The 22,223-nt window shown below is 46.1% G+C and overlaps 1 protein-coding gene across 1 annotated transcript in view; it reads right to left on the bottom strand.

The window, feature by feature from the left end:
- Positions 1-319: 319 nt before the first annotated feature.
- Positions 320-22,223, bottom strand: part of LOC118593387 (histone-lysine N-methyltransferase SMYD3) — a 138,249-nt gene continuing 116,345 nt past the window's right edge. Inside the window, exons 6-7 of the mRNA XM_036202815.1 lie at positions 15,259-15,367; positions 320-770 (exon numbers count right to left, since the gene is read on the bottom strand). Coding sequence (XP_036058708.1) covers positions 669-770; positions 15,259-15,367 — 211 coding nt within the window. The 3' untranslated portion in view covers positions 320-668. The remainder of the gene's footprint in view (positions 771-15,258; positions 15,368-22,223) is intronic.

The raw sequence follows: 22,223 nt of genomic DNA, 5'->3' as shown, positions 1-22,223 counted from the left end.
TGGACACGTGTACTCAAACACTGAAATATCGTAGCTAACCACATTATTAAGTACATATTAAGTCAATAAAAATAAAAGAACAACAACCAAAAATCTGCTTCTTGATAAAGTGGACGGACACTTAGTTTAGAGTATATGTGAAAATGATAACTTTAATCCATTACCTGTATATACATCCAAAAAGGAAGCTTTAATTTATTCTATCCTATTTTTGATTTCTTTTGTTTTTGAGACAGGGTCTCTCTACATAGCCCTGGCTGTCCTAGAATTCACTATGTAGACCCAACTGGCCTTGAACTCACAGAGATCCACCTGCCTCTGCCTCTCAAGTGCTGGGATTAAAGGCATGCACCACCACCACCTGGCTTTCCATCCTATGTTTGGTAAGTTCCTCTTTCCAATGCTGATATCTTAACTATCCAATCACCTATGAGTAGGCAAAGCCAAGCTGCCAGATGGCATTTTCAACTCATCTTTCGTATTTATTGTAATGGTTCAGCTCTACCACAAATAGGTTTTCTCAGGACACACCACAGCAACACATTTCCCCACACAAACACAGAATGGCATTTTCTACAGGAGGTTCACATAGCAGATATCACAGAGTGTGTGACCTCAGTAAGGCCTTCGATGAGGGTGCGCCATCTCCCCTGTCCCTCTGGCTGTCCTTAGGAGGCTCTTATGTTGGCATCACATTCTTCCAGGAGAAGAATTAAATCTTCAATCAGGCTGTGCTCTCGGCCATGGGTCACTTTCATAATGTCGAAGGCCTAAGGACAAAGGAAAGGTGACAGATGAGAATCTCAAAGCAGACAAGCCCTTTCCTGGCTTCTCAATATTTCCCAATGATCCAGAGGCCCCGTGGCCCACAGGGGAACAAGCAGTCTCGGAGAGCTGGCAGCACCATGGCATGGGTGCTTAGAAGGTGGGCTCTGCACTGGTCACCCTGGGGCCGACATGATCTTCAGAGACTATACTAATGCACAGGTTTAGGTGGATAGTGTAGGGGTTCAGTAATTCTCACCAAGACCGGAGAGTCACACAAAAGAAGAACTGGTATGTTGCTTTCCCTAACAACAGGTTTTAAAACTTTATTTATTTAGTGTTGTGTTGTGTGTGTGTTGTGTGTGTGTGTGTGTGTGTGTGTGTGTGTGTAGAGGGGGTACTATGTATATGCCATGGTGTGCTTGTAGGGGTCAGAGGACAATGTGAGAGAGCTAGTTCTCTCCTACCCTGTGGGTCCCAGGGATCGAACTCAGGCTGCCAGGATTGGTGGCAAGCTCTTCCACCTACTGTGCTATAATGCTGTCCCATGATATATATTTTAATCTTGGTCCCTATGTACTGTGCACATGCATTTGACAGCAGTCTCTTCCTGGAGTGTGCTAGTACAGTGGTGGCATGCTGATGGCCCCTTCTTTAGTCTCCATGTCCAGTCTGTCACTAAATCTTGAAATTCAACCTTGAGAGTACTTTGAAAGTTGGGCTGAGCCTGTGGCTTCTCCAGCATGAGAGCACAACAGGAATAAAGCTGGCAACTTAAAGTCAAGAAGTCTCTGCCGCGGTCTCCAGCATTTGCTCCTGGGACACCCGCCTCAAAGCTGTGACAAAGCCAGTGTCGTGTGCAGCGGCCACATGTAACGGCTCTAGGTGATGACCAGAAGAGCCAAGCCACCAGATATGCGCCCAGTGAGGCTTTGGATGACTCCAGCATCCAGGCAGAAGCCAGTCAGGCACCGTGGCAAGGCTGGAGACCATTCCCACCATGCTCAGTTCCAATTCCTCACCCGGAACTGTGAACATCTTATTGTTCTTGGCTCTGCTGAGTCTTTGGATGGTTCGCTAGGGAGCAATGAACAGCCCAAACAGCAGCAGTACGGTGTCCAATGGGAGGCAGGGCAGGAGCAGGGCAGGGAATCCGAAGCTACCATATCCGGTGTGAATGTGTTCTAAAGACCCTTTAAGATGTGGTGCTGGCGGCTGGGAAGCACCAGGCAATGGGCTCCAGGACAACCTAAACTCCCCCTCCGCACCCCACTGTAGCTCCCAGCAACCCTAGCCACTCCCCACCACTCTGTGCTAAGGTCAGCATGACTGCCGCTTTCCAGGTGGGCACAACTCCCCCACGGTTAGCTGACAGACATTATTTCATAAACTCCTCTTGAAAATTTAGGTCGCTTCCGGGAGCTTTTGATTATGATATAACGCAGAGCTTCCAGCTATGGGTTTCCTGTTGTTGTTGTTATTGTGTGTGTGTACGTGTTTTCCTTTGCTTTTGTTCTTTGCTGAGATAACTCCCAAGGAGTGGAATTCTTGGCTTCCCACACCGTAAAGCCATAGAGATTTGGAGCTGGAAAGAACTGAGTGCAATCGCTCTGTCCTCAGGACACCTGTCAAATTGACACCCTCGCCTCTACAGAGGGACAGACTCAGGGCAACAAAGCTTTGTGCCTGCCGGCTGGCTGCCACAGCCTGAGCTCCTGGCTTCTCTTTGTGTTTCTGTAAAGGTGTTCCCTTTAGGTTTAAACAACAGAAAACAAGTAGGCGCTCTCTCTCATACACACACACACACACACACACACATATATACATGTATATGTATATATATATACATATGTGTGTGTATATATACATATATACATGTGTATATATATACATATATACATGTGTGTGTGTATATATACATATATACATGTGTATATATATATATACATATATATATATATATATATATATATATATCACTCCCTTTCTGTCTCTATTATATCTGTGTGTATGTGTGTGTGTCTGTGTGTCTGTGTGTTGGAGGGGCAGGGGATGGGGTGACATTTAGATGTTAGGAGATAAAAAGGCAAATTGAAAGAAAGCCCTGTTGGCTCTGGGCTTACAGTGGCAGTCAGGTCCACAGGAGGGGACAGGACAGATGCAGGGAACTTGTTTCTTGTTAATCTACACAGGTCTGTCCTGCCGCACAGTTACTGCACATATATCCCCAGGCAGGGCTTGTTGGAGGGGAGGGGAGAAGCAGGCGCTGCCCCACCTTGCAGGCAGCCAAGCTCTGGGAGATTAAAAGCCAACATCTGGTGCCTCATGTTTTATTCTCTTTTTCCTGCACCGCCCTGAGCTTTCTGCTGTGCTGGACATGCTGGGGTCTGAGGCAGAGACCTGTAGGATGGTGTCATTACAGAGGCTTCCGGATCAGACCCTTCTTGGCAAACTCTTGAAAGCCACTGTGGCTGTCCTGTCCCCATCTACTTACCAGGGCTGGCTATGCTTGTGATGTGCAGGGGAGGGTGAATGTGCTCTGGGAGAGCCCTCTGGAAACAGGATCTTCCCTGCATCCATCCACCCTGAGAAAGGGCTCACTGGCACAGTGCCCTCTGCTGGTGTGTTCTCACAGCTCCTAAGTGGACCAGAGGCCTTGCCTCATGGTTGTTTCTGCAGGTTCTCCACTTGGGGAAGGACCTGGGCCTCTCTGTGACTTGACTGACAGCCAAAAGACAATGCCATCTTCTCGTCACCATGAGAGTGGAGGCTGATCTGTGTTTTCCCAAGCATCTTTCTGGTTCCAGACTTCCTTCCTCACTACCCTCCTGCAGTTCCAGTCCTAACCAGGATTTTCCTGTCCACTGAAGGGGCAGAGCTGCCATCTGATAGCAGAGCAGGTGCCCAAGCTCCCACTGGAGACTTGGGACCTATGGCCACACTGGGGCTGCAGGACCCAGCAAATGGGGAAGCTGCCACCATGTGGGCTCACAGCCACACTGTCCAGACTGCTTCCCAAAAGCAGGGCAAAAATGTCTAGCCAGACACTTTGATCAGAAGAAATTGCTCTAACTCACCTGGCCTGAGAGGGGGCAGAGCGGGATGCCTAGCTCTCAGGACCCACCCCAGTGTCCATTCCACCTGCCTGGTACAGCCTCCAGCTGGGGACAGTGCAGTGACCATGGAGAAGGGGCAGTGTCTCCTGGATATAGCTTCTTAGACAGCCTGAGGACCCTGGGGTGGCCCAGGTCAAATGATGCTGCCCATGCTCTGTGTCCTCTCGTTTGCTGGTGACCTCAACACTAGGGTCATATGGGAATAGGGAGCTAGTGTCCCAGGATTCTGTGTACCACGATGGTTAGAAGCAGAGGACAGGAGCATAGGGAGGGGGCAGAGGACGAACGTGAAGACAGGAATTGGGGCTGGGGGTGGGGTGGGGTAAAGACCAAAAGCACATCACTTGTGTAGAGACCAGAGCTTAGATATAGTTAATAAATATGATTTCCTCTGAGTGATAGTCATATACAGAAGAGAGATAGAGAGAAAGAAGAAAAGAATGGCAAGTCTGCCAGCAACTTTCATGCATTTGCAGGTACTGACAATGTGACATGTCGAGCAGGGCAGAGCTGATGATGGAGGACAACATCTGGTTCTTGTGTCTACCATGGATGCCACTTGTGTCTACCATGGTCCTGGGGCAAATACCTGCCTGGGACAGAAGAGAGCCCTGCGAGCTCAGGACGCCTCTTCAGCTTAGCTGGAAGAAGAAGAAGGCTTCCTCTTGCCTCACCCCCCAAAATGAATTTGCAGTAAATCTTGGACAAGCCAGAGCAACTGTTGCCGGGAGCTCCAAGTCTCCCTGCTCTCAGCACCCCCCCCCCCCAATGCTACACATGTGCATGTCAGAGAGAACAATTCCAGTTTAATTTCCTGTAGTGGCCTATAAAACAGATTAAGGAAATATAAAATTGGAGCAGGCTCGGTTTGGGGAAAGCTTCTCTCTTTCCATTAAATTTTATTTTTTAATGGTAGCATTTAGAAGGAGCCTGCATACAATCATGCACGGAGGATTCATTGGAAGCCGCCAGTGGGATGTGCTGCACCCACGTACAGATTCTAAATGTCACACCGGAAATGGCAATGTAGATTGTCTGCCACATGAGAGGCACAGGGCTCTTTGAGAAAGAAAAGGCCCCCAGACCTGATTTCCATCTCATCTTATCTTTTTTTTAAGGTAATTTTAGAATTGTGGCCATGTATTAAATAAAATGAATGAGATCAAATTATGATTTAAAGTTGGAAACAATATGGCTTTCTTATTAATTTTTAATATAAATATATTAAGTTTATCAAGGATCTCATATGCTTTCTACTGTGAGCCTGGGGAATGCAATAAATGACTTCCCCGAGCATAATTTAAATATGGATATAAAAATCAGAAGAAAAGAAATACATGAAAGATAACAGTCTCTAGATCAGGTCCCCACAGGGGGACACTGAAGTGAGTTTTCCTTTTCTGTCCATCCCAAGATGAAAGCAGTGTGTGTGCTGGGGGAGATGGCCCGGGCATTCAGTAGGGGACACAGAGTGGAGCTTCACCCCCAAGCAGCCCCAGAGCCACTGAACCCCTTTGCAATAGGCAGCAGGAAACTCCAAAGCCTCCGAGGACCCATGTGAGCCCAGAAGCTTCCCTGCAGACCCCACTCCACTCCACACCTTCAAAGCCTCACTGTGTCAATTCCCTTTGAGGGGAATGTGCTTAGGGGAGGCATGCTATCCTTGAGAGACCACCTGACTACTCACCTGAACTGTCAGCCTGCTCCAGTGAGCAAGCCTGGGCCCTTACCGTGGAAGGGGCTCTGGCCCTGTTAGACAGTCTGGACCTAGGAGATCATCACAGTGAAGGCAAGAGAGCTGGGAGGCCCACAGGAAAGAGAGTTATAGATGTGGCGAGCTCAGGGCTGCCTGTCAGTGGCAGAAACAATGCCAGGAAGAGCTGCTGTTGCTGGGGCTGGAGTGATGGTTCAGTGGTTAAGAACACTGAATGACGTATTACTCTTGCAGAGGACCTGAATTTGGTTCCCAACACCCATAAATCAGCTCACAATGTCTGTAACTCCAGTTTCAGGAGATCTAATGTCTTTTTTTGGCCTCCACTGGGACTGCATGGATATGATGCCTACATATACATTCAGGCAACACACACACACACACACACACACACACACACACACACACACACACACACAGTTGCTTCTGTATTACTATCTTTAATCTGTCAATATAATGATGTCAAAAGAGTTACTTATTTTTATTTTATGTGTTGAGTGCTTTGCCTACATGTATGTATGTATACTGAATGCTCATTTACTCCTCTCAGAAGCCAGGAGAAGGCAATGGATCCCCTGGAGCTGGAGTTACTGCTGATGTAAGAAACCGTGTGCATGCTGGGAACTGAACTGGGATCCTCTGCAAGCACAGTAACCATTCTTAGCTTTGAATCTTTCCAGAACTAAGGCAGTAAGTATTAACATAGTCCCTGAGGGACTCTGAAAGAGTCACACATATTCCTGGGACGTTAGTGTCATCATGGACACTAAAGGTCATCCTGGGCTGCAGTGTGCTGTGGGACACACTACAGTAGACAGAGGGGAAGGCGGAACTTTGGTTTTGTTTCCAAGTACTGGTTTGATTTCTACTTTGACTCTTCTTTGTCTGACTCTATGAACCTATGAACTGTTTACATTAGTTGGTGCTTGTTTAACGGCCCAGCATGTGTCATGTGTTCTACTGTGACATGCATTCTTTACATACTTGGAAAGAACATCTATTCTGCCTTTGTTGAGGAGGACATTTTATAAACATCACCAAGGCCCGACTGACCAGTGGTGGTACTAAATTTTCTCTGTCAGTTTTCTGCCTGTTTTTTTCTCAACTGTAGTTGGAGAGGCTTCATGTTGCTGCCTCTCCTTGCTGTTCTCCGTTTTCTTTCAGATCCAGAGGTTTGGTTTGGTTGGGTTTTGAGACAGTCCTGCTGTGCTACCCAGACTGGCCTTGAACTTGCTAGGGTCTCCAGGCTGGCCTCCAACTAAGAATCCTCCTGCCTCAGGCTCCACAGCAGAGTTCTACCAGGTTTTGTTTCCACTGTTTGAAACTATGTGATTTGCTGCAGGCATGTTTGGTGTGATTTCAGCTTTTGAGTAGATGGCTACATTTCCATTCTAGGATGTCCTTGGTCTCTAGGAAAGCTTTCTTTGCCTTGAAGTCTACTCATATGATACTAACAAAGCCACTCCAGATATCTTTTGATGATGTTTTCATGATGTGTTTTCTATCTTTTTATTCTCAGTCTGTCCATATCATTATATTTAAAGAGTTTCTTTTAGACAGTACAAACTTGGGTTACTTTCAAATACATCTATTCTACCAATCTTTGCCTTTCAGAGTATTTAGACAATTTATATAGACTACATCATTCACAATGTAATTATTACTACATTAGAGTTTAAATATACAACTTTATTTTTGTTTGTTCTTTCTACCTTTTTGTGTCTCTTTTTCAAAGACCCCTGTGTTCCTCTATCTATCTTTTAACATATCATTTAAAGATTTATTTACTTATGTAGGGACTAGTCTTCATGTAGTCTAGGCTGGCCTTGAACTTGCTGTGTAGGTAAGAATGGCTTTGAATGTCTCATCCTCCTGCCTCTACCTCCCTGGTGCTGAGATTATGTGAGTGCACCACCACACTCCAGTAATGAGATGCCAGCAATCGAAGCCCCGGCCTCCTGCATGCTAGGCAAGCTCTCTACCAACTGAACTATGATGCAATCTATCTTGGGGTGTCTTTGAGTACATTCCTTTACACAGCTTTTTAAGAAGTGTTTGCCTTAAGCCCCACCCCTCCACTCTCATTATAGTATATTGGTGTCTTCATTTTTAGCAGTTGGAATCAGGTACAGAGACTTCCCTTCTTCTCTCTCTCTCTCTCTCTCTCTCTCTCTCTCTCTCTCTCTCTCTCTTCCCTCTTGGAACATAACTATCCAGCTGTTCACCACATACTTCTAGAACCCCTCAGACGGCGTTAGAATTTTTGCTTCAACTGTCAACACAGACAACTGAAGGGGAGAAGAAAAACCCACTTATTCACATTTTTGCTTATTGTAGTCTTTCTTGCTGATGCTTCAAGATTTCTTCTTCTACTGTTTTTCTTTTATTTTAGAGACTTTGGGCAGCAATTCATTCAAGAGAGATTGGATGGTGATGAGTTCTTTTAATTTTCCTGTGACTGTGACTAGCTTGATTTCCTTTTCAATGCTTAACAGATGCTTTTGCTGAATTCAGGGTGGAGGTTACCAGTTCTTTTTTCCCAATTCACATGAAAATGGTGTGCTGTTTTGTAGGATTTCTGGCGATCCACTCTGATTCAGACTGCTCTTCCCTGTCGGCAAGGACTCATTTTATACTCACTACTCTGAGGATTAGTTTGGGATTTAAGTTCTATTCAAGTAATGAATCTGTGTGAGAATGTCTTTATGTTTAATTTGGGGGGGGTTATTTAGCTTTATATCTTTTGCTAAATTCAGGTAGTTTTCCCATCACTTAAGAAAACTAGTAGTAAAATATATAAGTAATATCCCAAACTTTACCATGTTAGCTGGCTAGTCAGCTGTGCCAACTTGATAACAAGTTAGGGTCATTTGAGAAGAAGGAACCTGGAGTGAGAAAATGCTTCCACCAGATTGGCCTGTAGGCAAGCCCGTGGGGCATCTTCTTCATTGATGATTGATGTGTGAGGGCCACTGTGGGCTGTGCCAATCCTCAGTGGGTGATCCTGAGTTGTATAAGAAAGCAAACTGAGCAGGCCAGAAAGAGCAAGTCAGTAAGCAGCACTCTTCCATGGCTTCTGCTCCAGTTCCTGCCTCCAGATTCCCGCCCTAAATTCCTGCCCTGACTTCTCTCGGTGGACTTACAAGCTCTAAGGTGAAATAAACTCTTACTTCGCCAAGTTGCTTTTGATTATGGTGTTTAATCACAGCAAGAGAAACCCTAACTAAGACACCATGTTGGCTATCTTTAGGTGGCTAGTGGCACAGGCACATTCACACTATCGGGCAACCATGCCTGCCATTCACATGCAGAACATCTGCACCATGCCATGCTGAGGGTATGTCTGTTATACAGCAAGCTGTAGTGGGCAGCCATCCCAGCACTGGCCTGGAAGTTCCAACCCCCATTGAGGCTTCGGTAATGGTCACGCCCACAAGGCGGGGCTGAGAAGGAAGCAGAAGATCCAGGATGGAGAGGAGGTCTCTCTCTTGGTTCTGAGATGCTGGACGCAGGAGGTACACCAAGCAGAGTTCTCCAGAGAACACTGCCAGACTGTGCCATACCTTTGCCAGACCCTACAACCTATCCCTTCATTTGTAAGTTACCCCACAAAATAAACCTCCCTTTTAACTACATGGAGTGGCCTTAATAATTTCACCAATAGCAAGCGTCTACCCTGTGTGTTTGCCCTAGGCCCTGGGAACTACTGCTTTGCTTTCTGCTGTGAGCTGTTATTCTAGGTGTCTCACAAATGTGGAATCATGTAGCACATGTGTGTCATATGTAATTAGTGTAATACCTTCAGAGTTCATCATGGCATAACACTTGTGAGAGTTTCACTATTTTTAGGGCCGAATATGCTTTTGTGTGTCTACAGTTACATTTCCACTCCATTGATGGATTGCCTTTTGATGCACAGCACTTATAATTTTGATAATGTTCACTTTGTTGACCATTAGGTCTTCAATTGCCCAGGCTTTTGTTATAGTCAAGCAATCATTGCTAAATCCAATGTCTTACGGTGTTTCCTTTGGTTTTAATCTGTTTATAGTTTTAGCTATTATGTTGAGGATTTTCATCCATTTGAGTTACTTTCTCTATGTGGTGAGGTGAGTCTTGACTGATGTCTTTACATGTGGACATGAATTTCTCTAACACCATTTTCTGAAGTGACTGTCCTTTCTTACTGAGTGGTGCTGTTGAAAATTACTTTTCCATATGTGGGAGAGTCTAGTTCTGCATTTTGTATTGTGTACACAATGGTCTACGTGTCCATCTTTATACCAGTAACATCCTGTTTTGATAACTATAGTAAAGTGTTGAAATCAGGAATTGGCATTCTCCAACTTGGTTCTTTTTAAAGATTTGTTTTGGCTATTTTGTTGGGGATGAGGGTGTCTCTTGAGTTTCCATGTGAATTTTAAGATTGATTTTTCTATTTTGATGAGAATGTGTATATCATTCTGAGCAATGTTGGCATCTTCAGTTTTCAAATCCAAATGCATGGGATGTCACTGTTTATATTTTAATGTCTTTCCTTTATCATTTTGGTTAATTTCTAAGTGTTTCATGGTATTACAAATAGAAATGTTCAATTTATTTTTTTGTTAGTTTATAGAATGACAGATGACTTATGAATGTTGACTTTAGATTATACTAATTTGCAACTAATTTATTAGTTATAGTGTGTGTGTGTGTGTGTGTGTGTGTGTGTGTGTGTATGTGTTTTCAACATATTAAATTTTGTCATCTGTGGACAGAGATAAAACTTACTTTTTCTTTTCTAGATTGGATGCCTCTACTATTGTTTCAAGTACCTTTTTGGTTTTGTTTGTTTGTTTGTTTTGTTTTGTTTTGTTTTGGTTTGGTTTTGGTTTTTCAAGACAGGGTTTCTCTGTGTAGCTTTACGCCTTTCCTGGAACTTGCTTTGGAGACCAGGTTGGCCTCGAACTCACAGAGATCCACCTGCCTCTCTCCCGAGTGCTAGGATTAAAGGCATGCGCCACCACCGCCTGGCACTCAAGTACCTTTTATATTTACCCTTTTCCTCTTCTTCTGGGAGTGTGATATCAAATGCCTAACATTACTAGTCACTGGTCCCCAGGTCCTCAAGGCCTTGTTCAATTTCACTTTTATTACACTTTTTCCCTGTGTGATTGATTTTCAGTGCGGACAGTTCCCACCATTCTGTCTTTGAGTTTCCCAGACCACGCTGAGACCACTTTTCCTGAGTTCCTCTCTATTTGTTCCTTCACACCTTCTCTCTCTTCACCAAGACTCTCTGTTTTTTTGTTTGTTTGGATAGTATTTGTAATTGCTCACTGAAGCATCTTGATAATGGCTGTTGTAAAATCACTGTCAAATGATTCTAATGCATCTGCTATCTCAAAGCTGGCGTCTGCGGATTGCTATTAAAGATCAGGACTGGTTCTTTGTATGGTAAGTGATTTTCAACTGAAATACAGGCCTTTTGAGAATCCGAATTTTATGCAAACCTTGTTCCATCCGGCTGTCCCTGGCATCACTCGGGAAGGGGGTTTGAGGATTACACTTCATTGGTGCCAGCCAGAGGCACAAGTCCAGGTTTCCTACCCAGCTCCTTGCCACTACTGAGTTTAGGATTGCTAAGAGGGAAATTTATGCTTATTTTCTTTAAGATGGTTTAATCACAATGCTTGCATTTCATCCATTATTTTTTGTTTTCCTCTTTTATAAAATTTGGTTTAAAAAAATGTGTGTGTGAGTGAGTGTGTGTGTGTGTGTCTGTGTCTGTGTGTTTGTGTCTGTGCGTGCGCACATGAGCACACACCCCCATGGACATGTGTACTGGTGCCCACAGAAGTCAGAACAGGGTGTTGGATTCTTTAAAGCTGGAGATACAGGAGGTTGTGAGCCTTCTCAAGTGGGTGTTGGGAAGTAAACTCATGTTTTCTGCAGCAAGCACTTTTAAACACTGAGCCATCTCAGCTGCATCTCCTCTCTTTCTTGTTTAAAAACACACACCTGATGTTATTATTTCCTATTGGAATTTAGTAGGTGACGTTCATAAGTATCAGAGCCAGGCGCTTTGATGGCATCCGTGGCATTTATGGCCTGCTCCCATGTCCTTTTCCCTTTTGTCTTCTTTTCTTCCCTCCCACTGATTCACATGCCAAGTTGTGACCCTGCATGTGCAGAGGGGCCAAACATGCATAAAGAGTCTTAGAAAGGCCTTGAGGACTTCCATATAAGACTGTGGATCTGTTCACTTTCCTCTGGCGATGCAGGGGCTCTGATCAGATTCCTAAATGTGAACATGAGCACAGAGATTAAAAACTACTGTAGAGAGTTGAGAAACAGGAAGAGGAAAATTGCACGATTTGATTGTTGTGAAGGGCTGGAAAGCAGGGAGTGGAGACCCGCGAGGTTGTGCTGTGGCATCCGCCTAGATGAGAGGGGTGTAGCTGACAAGTGCGCATGAGTGAAAGGAGCAACTTCCGGGACCTGAAGCCTGTACTTCCTGTTTAGGACCAGAATAACCAAACAGATCCCCAAAAGAAGAGGAGAAGAAACACAGTGAACCTGGGTTGCAAAAGGTATCCAGGAAAAGGAAGGGTGACTGTAACTTGATTTGGGGCTAGCAAAATACCACAAGCAAAGGAACCAGGCTGGGAGCCAGGGCATGGAGTCGGCAGCAAGCAAATCCACAGAAAGACATCTGCCCACTGACACAGAAGTCAGATCAGTAAGAAAAGCCTTCCAAGAAACATCTGGGAAGAAATGAGAAGAAATGGGTGAGAGAGGAGAAACGCAGAGGAGCGCTGTGCAGGGACGGCAGGGCTGCTGTGTGGCCATCCTGAGAAGTGAACTTCAGCTGAGAAACGAGGAGACAAGAAAATACATCAGAGCTGGCCGAGCGGGTCCTCCTCCAGGAGGCTGGATCCCAGCTGCATCCGTGAGGCATTCCCGTTCCTGTTTCTGAAGATGCTCTCAGATCTGCTTCGTGCTCGGGCTTTGAAAACCGTGTGGAAGCTGTTTCATGTCATTATTCTCAGGGTTTACCGGGGGCGTCCATCTAAAGAGGGTAGCTGTTACAAGGCTGAAGCAGATGGCTCCCTTCCTGCTTTCCAGGTTGCCTGAATGCTGAGGAAACCCAGGAGAAAGGCTTTCTGCTGGAGGCTCCTGACCTGCACCTTCACTCACAGGCCACATATGTTCTCACAGGCCACTGTGGGTTTGAGTCATCTGCTAAGAAATGCTCAGAAACGTTCATGAGAAGGTCTGCTACAGATACAACTCAAAGAGCAGAGCCCTGCTGGGGCTCCTGTTCAATAAGAAATCCATCCACTCCAGCGTGAATTTGTTTGGGGGGGATGACACAAGTGTCTGTGTTTGGTGCCATCAGGGGACACATAGGAAACATCAGTTCCTTGAGGAAGTCCCACTCTCCTTGGGGTAACACTCCAATATGAAGGTTATAGTTGTTCAAGAGGAAGACCATGTTGTAACCCCAAACTGTAAACACAATAAAGGTCCGAAATGCTTGAGACTGGCAAGCGTACCCTCAATGCTGCCCAACCACTTCCACAAACAACTCTACAGACGAGTTATTATCTTCATCTAAAAAAGAAAATCATAATTGGAGAGACTAAGTGTCTTGCTTTGAGCTACAAAGCTACATGGTCGGACTAGAATTTGAGCCCATGACTCTAAAGCTGGCACCCTTGATGCTTCACCAAGGTTGCCAGGGAACATATTTGTTCTTGGGGTACTCATAAGAACATACCGGAAGCTTGGAGACTTGTCTTAAGGCCAACAGTGTTTGGAATAAGCCTGGGACTGCCTCGAGTCTAACAGGTTGTCCTGGGTGAGACCATGTTTTAAAGTCAGAGGCATGGCAGATGACCCTATGTCACTCCCAGAACACCCTTCACTTGGCCTTGCCCGGCACTCACACGTGGGCTTATTTCTGGTGCCAAGAGCAGGGAATGGCAGCAGATTTCCAAGAGATGCTTCTGGATGGGGCGTGGCAACCTCACAAGAAGGGGACAGGTATGACAGGGGGTAGACTGAGAGCAAGAGGTGTCACATGCTGTTCTGGAGGGTCACCAGAGGGTTCTGGCCATGGCCTGCATCCTCTGCACAAGCCACATCACCCGTAAGCCCACACTGAGATATCTGTGTGGACTGCCTTAGGTTGTCTTTGCAGCTGAGGAGGGTGTTTAACGCCCTCAGCTGAAGTGCTACGATGATGACAAGGTTTCAACCCCCAGTGAAGAACGGAAGAGAGCCAGACATACTCTCATGCCTCCCCCGCCTTGCCTCCAAAATGGCATCAGGGATTCAGCTAGGCTTGAAGGCATTTTTGTATACTTAATGTTTCCAGAGAGCATCATCCACTTAAATGGGACAGTTGAGAGAAGGGAGGAGCCCTGCATTCTAGTGTGGATTTTAAAACATTCTCACATGACTGTCTCCTCCATTAAACTGTGGGGATGATAATGGGTCTCATTCAGAATAGCAGCGTTATTTAATCAACAACTCACGTTGAATTAAACAGAATATGCAGAACTGGCTGTGCCTCAGAGAGATTTAGGTGGGCTTTCACACATCTTCAACTTAGTGTTTCATTTTCCAAGCATGAACAGAAACACCTGTCTTGCCTTACAACTGACATCTGTCACAAGGAACCAAGTACAACCATGTATGTGTGAGCCCCACATAAACAGAAGGGCCAATGTGACCACGTATGAAATACCTACAAGCATGGCAACCCTGGGTTGGGTACATGATATATGTGGGGAGCTTTCACCACATTATTGTTTTCTATGGGAACCTTCACTCAGGGGACCAAAGGAAGTGTGAAGACCTAAGAGTTGGTAAATCAGTATTGACTGACAAAGGGCCACAGCCTGTTCTGGCAGCAGGGAGAAGAAAGGGGAGATGCAGATGCTACAGACTGATGGCCAGTTCTTGCCTATGATAAGAAGAGACATAATGTGTTCAGAGCATGTGGAGAAGGGTGATTTGTAGGACAGAGCACATGTGTAGTGGTGTTCTGAGACTCACCCCAGTTTGTAAGAGTGACTGTTAAAATCATCATGATTAGGGAGATAGTTCAGTAGGTTAAGTGTTTCTCATGCAAGCATGAGGACCCAAGCTTGAGCCCTAGGACCCATGTTAGAAGCTGGATGTAGATGAACGGCCTTAAAATCCTCAATGCTGGGGAAATGGAGACAGTCAAATCCCTGGTACTCTGGCCAATCAGTCTAGTCCAATTAGTGGGCTCCAAGCTGGAAAGAGCCCATGTTGCCCCCAAATAAGGTGGATGGCTCTTGAGGAATGACACCTGGTTGGCCTCTGGTTTCCACGTGCATGCACACACACTTATACACACACATGCACACATAATACACGAAGAGGCGGATTCTACACTGACAGTGTAAAATGAATTACATTTGGGTACATTTTATACCACAGAAATTGGCAAGTGTTACAAATGTTTTGAGAGATGGTTGTTAAACATTTACCAGCACACTTGGGCGTGTGTGCGAGTGTGTGTGTGTGTGTGTGTGTGTGTGTGTGTGTGTGTGTGTGAAACAGAGCTTAGCAATCACCAAATAGAGGCCTGGCAACAGCCAGAGGAAGGTACCCCAGGCAGAACCCAAGTCTTGGCACACTCACCAGCCTCAGATTCTTCATGGCTTGAGGAAACATGCCTTGATGGAGCTGCAGCTTGCCAACTTTCATCACTTGCACACCTCTGACGGGATGGCTTCCAGGGAAAAAGATCCTGGAAGAGATCAAAAGGGCAAACAGTGTTAGTAGCTCTCACTAACGAATACCTTTGCAGACAGCATTTCATCTGAAGACTGGGAAACAGGGGAATAGCTGGCTGTGAATGTTAATGAGCTCCTGAAGTGAAATTAGTTTGTGATCCAGAAGCCAGTACCGAGAGGAACTGATATATAGTAACTTCTCTTCAGAGCCCTAGAATACCTTCTGCACTGGGAGTAGGGTGGGGTTATGTAACGGGATGGCTGTATGGTTAACACTAGAAAAGAGAAAATCTGTCTGGACCTCTGCAATTACATCTAGAGGATGCCACACTGTATTCTGGAATATGAACCTGAGCCAGGTCCTCTTCCACAAAACTCCAACACTAACCCAGCTTCATCAACATCTATTTGTGGAATAAACAGATCTGCTGCTACACTGGAGCATTTAACCACAGGCTGCCTGGGCTCACAGGCGAGAAGCAGCTGAGGCAGGGAGGGCCCAGGGCCAGCGCTAGCTAGAAGATGGCTCCAAAGATGGCCACGTGACCGTCCAGGCAGGTGCCTCCTTCCTCTGGAGAAGCAGCACTGTGGGAGGGGAGAGGGTGTGTGTGTGTGTGTGTTCCCGCATGCCTACAATACGTATTTGTTGACTAAATGAGTGGGCATTTCTCCGATTCCAAACAGACACTGCCACACCTCCTCTGCGAAGCCCTTTGACTGAGTCTTGGTTGTAGCGCCCATCAGGGTCCACCGTTCTACAGCAGCTATGTGCTTAGTCTCTCTCACCACTGGTTAAGGTGCCCCAGTCTATATGTGTTCTCACAACAGCCAACATATAACTCAACTCATACGTGAGGCCTTTTGTGTTGTCTTAGTCTCTTCTCCTGTTTCTGTAGCAAAATTCCATGACAAAAGTAACTTAAAGGAGAAAGGGTTCACTGACCGACAGTTCCAGGCTACAGCCCAACATGGCAGGGAGTTCAGTGTCAGGGAATCCACAGAGACAGTTGGTAATATTATGTCCAACCACAGTCAGAAGAGGATAGCAATAGACTTATGCATGCTGATGTTCAGCTTGCCCTCTCCATTCTACATAGCATGGGATCTCTAGCCCCAGGGATGGTCCTACCCATAATTAAGATGGTCTTCTTCCTATATCAACACAATCAAGACAATTCCCTATGGACCTTCTAGAGGCTAACCTTTAGACAACCTCACACAAGTGAGCCCAGAGGCATGTATCCTAGCTGTCAAGTTAGCAATTAGTACTGACTATCATAGGCATAGAGTACAGCATAGGATGGGTGTGGTGGTAGATCAAGAGTGTGTCTTATCATATTGGACCCTACAGTACTGTCTATTCTGCCTCCAACAGGATCTCTAGGCCAGTGGTTCTCAACCTTCCTAATGCTGCGACCCTTTCATACAGTTCCTCATGTTGTGGTCACCTCCCACTATACCATTATTTCCATTGCTACTTCATAACTGTGATTTTGCTGCTGTTATGAACCATAATGTAAATGATTTTTAGAGACAGAGGTTCGCCAAAGGCATTGTGACCCACAGGCTGAGAACATCTGCTCTAAGTGAACGCCGGGTTTCTGATGTCTATGCAGGATCACATTGAGGCTCAAGGGGAAATACCACACTGGACAGGCACGAGTGTTTTCCTCAAGGCCCAGTGGTCCCACTAGACACAGACAGACAGTCATGCATGAGTTAAAATAACATTACAAGAAGGAGAGTGAATTCGTGCTCATATCCTGCGAATCATATATTCAGTTCCATGAGTGGAGGGAGAAGATGATACAGTGGTTAATTAGAGAATTGACTGGTGGCTGGTGGGTTGGAGAAGGACACATGGGCTAAGCTGGCTCCCAAGAACTTGGAATGACTGTAGAGGATGGGCATTTAGACAATCAGGAGGACAAGCAGGACACACTCCCAATGTGGACATGGAGGCACCTGCCTCTATAGCCCATGGCCACACAGACAGTCCAGGAGCTGATGTTGACAGTGGTATGGCCCTGTATGGCTCTGCTGCCCTTCACCTACGAGCCCAATGAACCCACAGCTAAGCTCCCCCGTGTAACAGATCTTCCACACTTCGTTCCCTTGACTCAGCTCCTCGCCATGAAATTTGATATAGAAACCTATCTATTCATGCTCTTTCAAAGGTAGATTGCTAACCTGGGGGCAAGCACTGCGCCTCAGAAGGCGGACCATGCCTCTTTACAGACCCAGAAGAGGAGGAGAGGGGAGAACAAAGCCAACACCTGGGTCCCCGATCTCCTTCACCTCCGGTGTATGCCACGAGGTCAACCATTTCCACCTCCCGTCCCTTCCAGAATGAACATCATTATGGAGTCGTATGAAAATGATTTCAAGATCCTCAGACAAAAGGCTTAAGTGCAGGACGCCATTATCAGAAGGTAATTGCCCCAGACACGTTCCCTGAAAAGCACACCTGGATTTGGGGTTTTATTTTATTGCTGTGAATGTGGTATAGTTAAATTTAAAGGCCAAAAAGTAATTTTATACTAATAATCTCTCCACTAAGTGGGTGTCTGTCATGTCAGTGAGCAGAAGGGAAGAAAATCTTCGGTTCTGCGATGGCAGAGAAAGTGGGGCATAATTACACCGTGACAGGTACCCGCCTCGGTCACCGGAAGATTAAAAACTGAGTGGAGTTTCTTAAGGGAGGGTGAGCAGGAGGCTCCTGTGGGGGGTGGGGAGGGCACCCACACAAAAATTCAGTGAGCCGGCTCTCAGTCAGGGGCTGCCAGGGACTTTGGTTCCTGGAGGCCTCCCAGCTGACATATGGAATCAGAGTCATGCTTATCGGTTAGAGCAGCACCCCAGGGAGCTCTGGCGGGGGCAGGGGCGGGGGTGGGGGGTGAGGCTCCCTCTTACAGGGTGGTCCACTTAGGGTGTGGGCTTTCCATGAACCTCCCACATAGGAAAGTGATGAGAGAGTGGAAGGGTCTACTGGTCTTCACCTCCAGGGCTAACAGATGTCAATCGAGGCTGCACAGAGAGCCTGAACATCTGTTGGGGTGCACCGGTAATTAGGGTGTGAAAGCGAGGGGGAAGCATGGCTGTGAGATGCCCAGAGGTCCAGTACTTTCAGGCCTCTGCAAGAGAACAAGATGTCTTCTTACCCCCGGTGGACACAGAGCTAGGCTGGAGGACTAAGGATTGAGTCACAACTTAGACAGGAACAGGAGCATCCATCCATCCCTCTGCTCCCTGCCGACACAGCACAGACACCGGTGCTTGGGGAGCAGCGAGTACCACAAAGACTTGGGGAGCAGCAAGAGGGAGCTGGTTCAGACTGAGGAGAAGATGGGATGTTGGGCTCAGCCTGTGGGGTTGGGAAGGGGCAGTAGGGAGGAGGCTGGATGCAGAGCTGGAGGGGAGGCGCCCAGAGGCCAGGCTGTTCACTGCAGACAGATCTGGCTCCCAGCTTCCCATCAATGGCACTCTCTTGAGCGGGGGAAGAATGCTTCACCAGATAGGAATCACCGAGAACTGGAAAAGAACCCTTGTGTCCGAGACACCTGGGTTAAGACTGTGGCCACAAAGAAGGAGGACCTGAGTCAAACAAAGCCATGGAGTTGATTCAGTGGGACCTTTGAGAAGTGAAAGGGCATGGAGAAAAGAAGCCCCGCGCAGGACCTTTGCGGCACGCTCAGCTTTCTCCCACGTGAAACAGCAACACTCACTTTGCTTCAGTAGTGGCTGAGCGTGGCATTTACAGGGAGGGAAGCATTTATTGCTCAGGCCTGTTTTTAAAGCCTGAACCTAAAGCATTTGCTGGTCCTAAAATGAGAGCTTATTTAGCCTGCCTGTTGAATCTACATGAATATGTAGATCTAGCTGTATGGGTTTTAGCTGAGAAATGTGGAATGGTGATGGAGCTTGAAAAACCAGTTTGCAACTCCTGAAAATCTGGTCCACGGGAGAAATGTGTCGCTAGATAAAGCTACTAGATGAAAGGATGCTGGGGAATCTTCCAGTGGTGGGGGTTGCAATCTGAACCCACCATTCAGTCACTGACATGGGACAGCCAGACACTGAGTGCTGTCTGATGGGACACGGTTGAAATTATTTGGCATTACCTATACAGCTCCCTTGCCAAACCAAACAGAAACCAACAAACCAAAACAGAATCTAATGGATCCCATAAAATTAAATTCCATTTTATGGGAAACACAAGTGATAAAGAAGAGGGTAGAAGCAGCTGGCTGAAAGCTGAGGCTGTGGGAATCCACAGGACCTCAACGCAGGGTCCTTAACAGGTCATGGAAGGAGAAGGAAGAGATGACAAGGAAGAACAGTTGAGATTTCACAAGACTGGAGAGACATAACAGGCACATGCAATACGTTGGCCTGGTGTATTCTGAGCCCAACAGAGCAGTGGTAAAAAGGCCTTTCTCAGATAACGAAGGAAACCTGAGCATGCGATGGCATTTGAGCTTTAAGGAAATGTCCACCTGTTTTATGTTAAATGATGTAATGTCTGAGACATGATTTAAATATCTTCAGCAGAATCCCTTTTCCTAGCAATGGTGGATTAGCTCGCTTCAGACCAACGCCTGCTATGAACAAGAAAAAATGGTTAAAATATTTTAAAAACCTTGTTTGAAGGTAGGCCAGACCATGGAAGCAGCAGGGTCCTAATGACTGACATTTGTGGAAAAGACTGAAAGCTTAGGGAGGTGAGCCGAATGAGCAGAACTACTTTTCCTTATGATGCTCTGAAAAGAGAGCCAGGCTCAGGAAAACCAACCAGTTGAGCAATGGCTCTGAAGGCCTCACTGACAGGGGCACACACAGTAGCCTACACGGAGGACTCAACAGAAGGAGGCATATGAGTCAACACCAGGCTTTTATCAGCAGCTCCCAAAGGACTGCAACCTAGGAATAGTATGGTAGACCAGACATAGACCAGCCACTACCCAAAATGAATCACTTCATCCAAACCTTGCCTGAATTCAGGTGATATGTTTTTACTTTGATTGCTAGCAGAAAAATTTACTTCTGTGAATGATATATCATCATCCAAGTCTCAAACTATCTGTTTGATTTCTCTGTACAACATTTTTCAGTCAGCAAAACTATACGTGCACAAGAAGGTAACTATCAGAAGACTAACAGACACCATGGATTAGACCTTTGTACTAAAATATTTAGTTTCTGAGAGAGACTTTAAAAGAACTATAATAAGTCTGATGTGGTGGTGCATACCTTTAATCTGAGTGTTGACTCCCGGAGGTGGAGGCAGTTGGATCTCTGTGAGTATGAGTTCCAGGACAGCCAGGACTATGTTGAGAGACCCTGTCTAAACAAACAATAATAAGTATATTTGAAAATTTAAGAAATAAGAAGGATATTGGCAAAGATCAGAATTATGTAAAAATTCACAACAGAAAATCTCCAAGTGATAACTCAATAATTTAAGATCAGTTTCGTCCTGGCTCTGGATCTGCAAACTGGAATGCAGGACGAATGAATGTATTTATCATGATTCACAGGAGGGAAATGCACATTAGCTGGAATCTCAAAGGCAAGAAGGGGAGAAGTGAGGCAGAACAAGGTCTGAAGCATTAAGCCTGATAAATTTCACAAATAATACAAGACAGCTAGACACAGATCCAAAACTACGGCTTTGTGAAGACAGTTCACCAATGGGAAAGAGTTGAGAAAGGTAAAAGACAACATGGTGGCCATTGTGGAAGCCAGGCACTGGGTATGAAGACTCATCCTATTACTGCACTTTTGTGAATGGCTGGCAATTTCAATTGAACCAAACCAAACCCAAACTACCCGGGTCATTGGGTTTTACTTCTCTCCCTTTAGAGATGCTGAAGCCTTCTCTTTCCAGAGCCTCCACAGGAGTCACAGAGGTTCACTGCTCACAGGCTACAGGAAACCTTGGGTTGACTCTATTGACAGGGCTTGACTGCAGCCTTTGGAGCGGTAGTACCCTGATGAAGTATTGAGTGTCTTCTAGGTAAAAATGAGCTTTTAGACAATACCACCCCAGGAGAAATTGTCCAATTATTTGTAAGCTTGGTGCCCAAAGCAGATATTAAACTCTACCTTTTAGGGAGAAGGAAGGGAGGGACAGAGGGAGGAAAGAAGGAAGGGATGGAGAAAGAGAGGAAGGGAGAGAGAGAGGAGAGAGGGAGGAGAGAGGGATGGGAAAGAGGAAGAGAGGGAGAGAGGGATAAACAAATTCCTATAAGCACAAGTCTCCGAAGGTGCTGGAGTTTTATCATATTGGGAACCTTAAACCGAAATAACACACACACAGTGAGTTGGGTGCAGTGCTCCCCCATTCTGTTCCAGACACTGACCTGACAGAAAAAGGGCAGGAGCAGCAGCCTGCACTCAGTACTGAGAGACATGGCTTCAGGACTCCAATCACTGGAAGGAATCAGCATCAGGCACCATGTGTAAGTGGGACAAGGCTATGTGAGCAGCCCCAGAATCCTATGCGCCCCAGGCTCTGTTTAATTTAAAGCAGCTGCTGTATGGAACTTATTTATGTCTTTGTGACAGGGAAGCTTTGATTTGTAACAAATAAGTTTTTGGTTGTTTCCTTCTCTTACCCCCTCTGACCCTCTCTAACAGGGAACAAAGCCAGAGAGGAGAGACAGACCACACTGCCCAAGAAACCCTCATGCGGCCTCACTTAACCCACACTTCTAGTCAGGAATCCCAAGTGGATGGACCACCGCAGTGTCCCACCTCCATCCCAGTGTCCCACCTCCAACCCAGTGTCCCACCTCCATCCCAGTGTCCCACCTCCATCCCAGTGTCCCACCTCCATCCCCCCCTCCATCCCCCCACCTCCATCCCCAG

Source organism: Onychomys torridus, chromosome 11 (assembly GCF_903995425.1).
Source record: "Onychomys torridus chromosome 11, mOncTor1.1, whole genome shotgun sequence".
Taxonomy (NCBI): domain Eukaryota; kingdom Metazoa; phylum Chordata; class Mammalia; order Rodentia; family Cricetidae; genus Onychomys; species Onychomys torridus.
This window is presented reverse-complemented; position numbering and strand designations above follow the sequence as displayed.